General features: G+C 41.6%; 1 protein-coding gene across 1 annotated transcript; it reads left to right on the top strand.

The window, feature by feature from the left end:
- Positions 1-1,150: 1,150 nt before the first annotated feature.
- Positions 1,151-6,454, top strand: LOC125233617. The gene has a single exon (XM_048139681.1). It carries the CDS (start codon positions 1,151-1,153, stop codon positions 6,452-6,454), a length of 5,304 nt encoding a protein of 1,767 aa, XP_047995638.1.
- Positions 6,455-6,983: the final 529 nt, after the last annotated feature.

Raw genomic sequence — 6,983 nt, 5'->3', positions numbered from 1 at the left:
GTCACTGATATATGTATTTTTTCAACTTGGCTTTAAACAATTTTAATGATTTGCTGTCTCTCACTTCCAACTGACAGTCTTACTTAAAATAGTTATAAGTACTTATAAGAGTGCATAACCTCGCCGTTAAACTTCGGTTTGGCGAAATTGTAGTAGTAAGCATCTTTGTATTGTTTTTAGAAAAAAAAAAAACAACTCAGTATTGCCAACTCGAATTTTGAAATACCCCTTCCTATTTTCATTTCCACATTAGGAAGTTTCACTTATTCCGCGCGGAGGAACTTCGCGCACTATTATTTAAGTACAAATTGTAGTTTATTTGCATAATAAGGTATTTGACTGAATTTACAATAAATTATTGACATAAATCACGAAAGAAAGCACCAGAAAATTTATAGTAAAATGTAGAGAGCAGTTATTTATGGAAACAATTTTCTTTTTTATAAATTGTACAACTATGAATAGTAGGTAACTCGACCGTAACTACATTGTTTCATATAAATTCCATTGTAACAGGTCGTTTTGAAAAAATGAGCTGATATGATTAATAGTCAAGTGTCTTATTAAACCAACCGTATATCGTGTATATTCGGATACATAACGCAGGGAAGTTTAACTAATTAGTTCGTAGATAGAGTTAAGTGGCTCGCCCCGTAAAGTTTTCCCACCCATCAAGTATACGGTTACAGCGTACACAATATTAACTGTTAAAATTTTAATTCATTTAAGTCCTCGTCCATGTCACCGATACGCAAGATTGCTGCGACTCTGACGCAGGCGCTTTTTTAATTTTAAGTCAAGTCATGTACGTGTCACTTTTGGACATTATACGTTGGTTAAGAGAGCGAGCCGTTTCAATTTTTTCCCTACTCCTGTAATACTCCAATACATGGTCCTGGATCGAGCCAGATTGAGGAATAATCCAGATTTAATAATAAAAGGAGCTGACGAGTGAACGATAAATTAAGAAATTCGTCCGACAAGAGCAAGAGGTATAGAGAAGATCGTGTTCCTGTTGGATTGCTGGACTTGACAAAGTTGAAGAAGAGTTAAGCTTTCAGTTTTCTTAATTTCACCCTTCACTCGTCATACAGGTAGTAGTTAAGTGTAAGGATACAATTTAATACGTTGACAACACACGCCTCTCAAAATGACCGAAGAAAAGGATTTAATCAAAAAACGTGGCAGTTATAAGGGTCGGCTAACTAACTTCTCAAACTACATGAATTCTTTGGAAAGTACTTCACTTACCTCTGTGGCCGCCAATGAGTTGCAGTTAAGAGTCAGTAGAATGGAATCATTATTTAGTGAGTACGATGAAGTGCAGTTAAAGTTAGAATGCTTGTCGTCTAGCATTGACCTTCAGTTATCTGAGCGAGCTGAGTTCGAAGCCCAGTACTTCAGTGCAATTGCTAAAGCACAGGATATTTTACATTCATTTAATAAAAAGCAAGAAGACCTGGGTAGCGAACGTGCAAGTAATTCTAGTGCTAGCAATCATAGGCTTGTTAAACTTCCCGTCATACAGTTGCCAAAGTTCTCAGGTTCATATGAGAATTGGCTCGAGTTTCACGACACATTCCTAAGCTTAATTCATTCAAATGACGAAATCGATGAAATAAATAAATTTCACTATTTAAGATCGTCACTAGAAGGTTCAGCGGCAGTGGTTGTTAAATCGGTCGAATTCTGTTCTAAAAATTATCAAACTGCATGGAAACTTCTGTGTGATCGTTTCGATAACAAACGTTTATTGCTGCAGAATCACGTTTCAGCAATATTTAACATCGAAACAATCACCAAGGAGTCTTCATTTGCGTTAAAACGTATGATCGACCAATTGAACAAAAACTTGCTCGCATTGGAAACACTAGGCGAACCCGTAAAACAATGGGATACATTACTTATTTACATTGTGTCACATAAGTTAGATGCTAAGTCGTATCGGGAATGGGAAGAGTACAAAGGTCGCTTAGATAAAGATAAGCCAATAACTCTCGAAGCGTTTCTAACATTCATGCGAAATCGTTCTGATTTATTGGAAACGTTGGAACTGTCCACTAATAACACTGTCGGTCGAAATAACACTTCTCACAAAAACACTCCGAAGTTGAAAACTTTGTCCGTACAGGACACTAAACAAAACACTGTGGCTAAGTGCCCTAAATGCAGCGGTGAACATTATTTACCTAGTTGTTTACAGTTTCTCGCCCTTAGTAACGCCGCGCGATTGGAATTATTACCGAATTTAAAGGTTTGTTACAACTGTTTACGCGGTGGACATTATGCTAATCATTGCAAAAAGCCAGGATGCAAGCTATGTAAGCGAAAGCATAACACATTAGTGCATGTTACCGATAGCAAACCTACATCGAGCGGAGCCTGCGCGTCCGGCCGCGGCGAGGAGGAAAATGCAACTAAAAATAATAAATCGATTTTTCCTGTTAATCAATCGTTACCTGCCGCGCCCGTTGCATCTCATTCTGGTTTAGGGAATATTTCGCATGATGTCTCGCCCGCCTCGGTACAAACACTATCGGCTCAAATTATGTCTAACTCGCCACCAGCGAAACATGGCATGCTTGCGACTGCGCTAGTCAAGGTTTACGATGGTAATAATAAAGAGCAGGTAGCTCGCGTCATGTTAGACAACGGTAGTTTTGCTTGCTTAATATCTCAGAGTTTTTGTGAGAAATTAAATTTACCTACAAGTCAAATTAACACTACAATTTTAGGTGTAAATAAACAACCTAGTGAAATAGGAGAAATGTGTCTTGTTCCTATAAAATCTTTAAACGACACATATTCAGTAACAGTTAACTGTTATGTTCTGCCATCCTTAACTGATGACGTCCCCTGTCGTCAAATTAATCTGGCAGACCTTAATATCCCAAGCGACATTTGTTTGGCTGATCCAAACTTCTATGAACCCGCACCTGTCGATATTATATTAGGCGCTGAGGTGTTTTGGGACTCATTTCCTACACGACCTCAGATCATTCGACTAGGTATTGGACTTCCGATGCTCTGTGAAACTCGCTTTGGCTATTTGGTTGCTGGTCGGGAAATTACCGACAGTCTACCTTCCAGCATTCAGTGTTTCTTTGCTTCTGGTCTTTCGCACACAGGTGATAATGATTTAAAATGTAACGACGACATCCAAACCCAATTAACGCGGTTTTGGCAGCTCGAAGAAGTTAGCCATAAGTCGTCACATTATTCACCTGAGGAAAAAATGTGCGAAGAACACTTCGTTGAAAATACTTCGCGGCTAGCCGACGGACGATTCTGCGTCAGGCTGCCTTTAAAACAAAGCGAAAGTGTCCTAGGCGACTCATTTCAACGCGCAAAACACTGCATGCTCTCATTGGAGCGTAGAATTAAAACCAAGCCTTCATTTAAAGCTTTATATCATGAGTTCATGGCAGAGTACGAAAGCTTGGGTCACATGTCACAAGGTAGACAGATCGCACATGAGGAAAAGGGTTATATAATACCTCATTTCGGAATTTTGCGCGAAAGCACCACTACAAAGCTTCGAGTGGTGTACAATGCTAGTAGCCCGTCTACCTCAGGTGTCAGTCTGAATGACATTCAGATGGTCGGACCCACTGTGCAAGACGACCTTCTGTCTATTCTGATTAGGTTCAGGCAGCACAGGTACATCATTTCTTCAGATGTTGAGAAAATGTACCGTCAGATATGGGTGCATCCTGACGACCGCCATCTGCAGAAAATTCTTTGGCGCAGCTCAGAGACCAAGCCACTATTAGTGCACGAGCTCAACACTGTCTCATATGGGACAGCCAGTGCTCCCTTCCTGGCCACCAGGTGTCTCAAACAGATAGGCTTAGATTGTGAGGACGATAAGGTCAAAGAAGCCATCGTTCACGATTTTTATGTTGACGACCTGCTGACAGGAGGAGATGACCTTACTGAGGTGAAAACTATTCGCCATAAAGTGACTCAAGCACTTTCTTCCGCAGGAATGAACCTGCGTAAGTGGAAGTCAAACGAGGCTCGCCTATTATGTGAACCCTTTCAATCCTCTGTGGATTTGAATATAGGATCAAATGAGCCCAGCAAAACGTTAGGCTTAGGCTGGCACCCTGAGTCTGACGAGCTGTATTTTCCGATAGGGAAGATAGTCTCTAAGGGAAATACCAAGCGCGACATGCTTTCAGTGATTGCTCAGATTTTCGATCCATTAGGGCTTCTATCTCCGTTCGTAATCACCATGAAAATGCTACTGCAGCGGCTGTGGCTTCAGAAGGTTTCATGGGAGGACGAACTGTCTCCAGAGATCACCACGCAATGGGTAGAACTCTTGGAAGGATTGCCGGCACTGAATAACGTTAGAGTCCCTCGTCATGTTATTTGCAGCTCACACGTTGCCTTTGATCTGCACATTTTCTCAGACGCATCTGAACGCGCGTACGGCGCTTGTGTCTACGTGCGTAGTGTAGACAAGGAAGGTCAGGTGTTAGTTAGGTTGTTGATTGCGAAAAGTCGAGTTAGTCCAATCAAGCCTACAACCATACCTAGACTCGAATTGTGTGGAGCTCTCGTTAGTGCTCATCTGTATGAAAAGGTCACGTCTTCACTTCGAGGTCAGGCCAGAAGCACGACTTTTTGGACTGACTCAACGATTGTGTTAGGTTGGCTCAAGATGATGCCGAGTAGGTTGCAACCCTTCGTGAGGAACCGAGTGTCAGACATTTTAGAAATCACCGGCAGTTGTTCTTGGAGGCATGTTCCAACAGATCAAAACCCCGCGGATTTAATTTCCCGTGGAACTCATGCTAGCGTTATTGACTCGTTAGATTTGTGGTGGTCGGGTCCTAGTTTTTTACAACAGGACTCATCTCAGTGGCCGTCGAATCCTGCCACAAAACAATGCAATGAGCTACCTGAAACCCGCGTTGAGGTTTCCTTGCACGTCAACGAAACTCAAGAGACTCAAGAGTCATTGATAAACTTCAACCGATTTTCCAACCTGTCACGGCTCATTCGTGTTATTGCGTACGCTCTGCGCTTCATTACGAACTGTCGTAAAAGTATAACGTCTACGTCGTCGACGTACCTCAATCACGACGAACTAAATACCTCATTGAAATTGATTACCAAATTTAGCCAGGTCGAATCATTTCCCGAGTATGAAGTTTTAGCTAAAAAACAAAGTTTGACTAAAAAGAGTAAACTTTTAAAATTCAACCCATTCCTAGATAGCGATAATTTAATGCGCGTGGGAGGCCGTCTTTCCAATTCTGAATTTACGTATGATAAAAAACATCCCATTATTTTACAGTCCACACATCGATTTACCAAATTATTATTCAGTTATGAACATAAGAGGCTCCTGCATGCACCGCCTCAGATGTTGTTATCAACGATTAAAGAGACCTATTGGCCCATAGGGGGTCGTAACTTGGCAAAAGCTTGCTACCATCAGTGCATACGATGCACAATTATGAAAGGAGAAACAATGGCTCCATTGATGGGTAATTTGCCGAGTTCTCGGGTATCACCTGGAGGCTATCCGTTTAGGAATGTGGGCGTGGACTACGCAGGTCCACTTATGGCAGCCAGCCGCCAAGGTCGTGGTTGCACATTGGTCAAAGTTTATGTTGCCGTTTTCATATGCCTCACAACCAAGGCAATACATTTAGAATTGGTGGGAGATTTAACTAGTAAAACTTACTTGTTAGCACTGTCTCGATTCATGTCTCGACGCGGACAGCCAGACAACATTTATTCCGATAACGGCACTGCATTCGTCGGAGCTTATAATGAAATCACCAAGTTTCTTAGGGATAACTGCAACTCATTGGCTGAAACTTTGGCAAGTGAAAAGACTAAATTTCACTTTCTTCCTGCTTACGCACCTCACTTCGGAGGCATTTGGGAGGCCGGTGTTAAGTCTGTCAAATATCATTTGCAACGAGTGTTGGGCAATTGTAACTTAACTTATGAACAGCTTAACTCTACACTTATCAGCATCGAAGCACTTCTGAACTCCCGGCCACTAACACCTCTGTCATCACACCCGGATGATCTCTCAGCGCTCACACCTGGACATTTCCTTGTCGGACGTTCACTCACGTCATTGCCGGTGCACGACCTGCGAGATCACACATATCAGCATCTTTCACGATTCCACCGAATTGAACAGCTCCGTCAACATTTCTGGGCTCGGTGGACAAAGGAGTATATCCCAGAACTGCAGCATCGAATCAAGTGGAGACTCAACCAAGATTCCCTGCAGAATAACACCCTCGTTGTCTTGAAGGAAGACAACCTGCCTCCGTTGAAATGGCGACTTGGACGCATTATAGCCACTCACCCTGGTAAAGATGGCATATCTCGAGTGGCTGATGTGAAGACATCTGGAGGAGTCGTTCGACGGGCTTTCAGCAAGATATGTCCGCTTCCTGTGGCTACCGAATCTGCTTGAAAGGCTTCCTTTCAACCCCGGGGGCATGTTAAAATTTTAATTCATTTAAGTCCTCGTCCATGTCACCGATACGCAAGATTGCTGCGACTCTGACGCAGGCGCTTTTTTAATTTTAAGTCAAGTCATGTACGTGTCACTTTTGGACATTATACGTTGGTTAAGAGAGCGAGCCGTTTCAATTTTTTCCCTACTCCTGTAATACTCCAATACATTAACCCTTTGAACATTATATTAAATTACACAAGACGTATATTGTTAGACATTAACTATGAAACAAGCGTTAAAATGAGCATACAGCGTATGTAATAGATACTCATAACGACTAGAGTTGTCCATATATGTTAGCCTATGTCTAGAAAGCATGACTTATGGTGTTTACGTTATTGTCCTTCAATAGCAACAAAGTTTTTACAGCATTTGAATACGAACACAAATAAATAAAACATAAATTAAATATGTTACTGTTATATCGAGTGGAAGATTAAAAAATTATACGATAAATGAGAAATTATTCTAGACTAGACAATCA

Source organism: Leguminivora glycinivorella, chromosome 1 (assembly GCF_023078275.1).
Source record: "Leguminivora glycinivorella isolate SPB_JAAS2020 chromosome 1, LegGlyc_1.1, whole genome shotgun sequence".
In the NCBI taxonomy this organism is placed as follows: Eukaryota; Metazoa; Arthropoda; class Insecta; order Lepidoptera; family Tortricidae; genus Leguminivora; species Leguminivora glycinivorella.
Note: the sequence above shows the minus strand (reverse complement) of the source record. Positions and strands in the feature narration are given on the sequence as shown.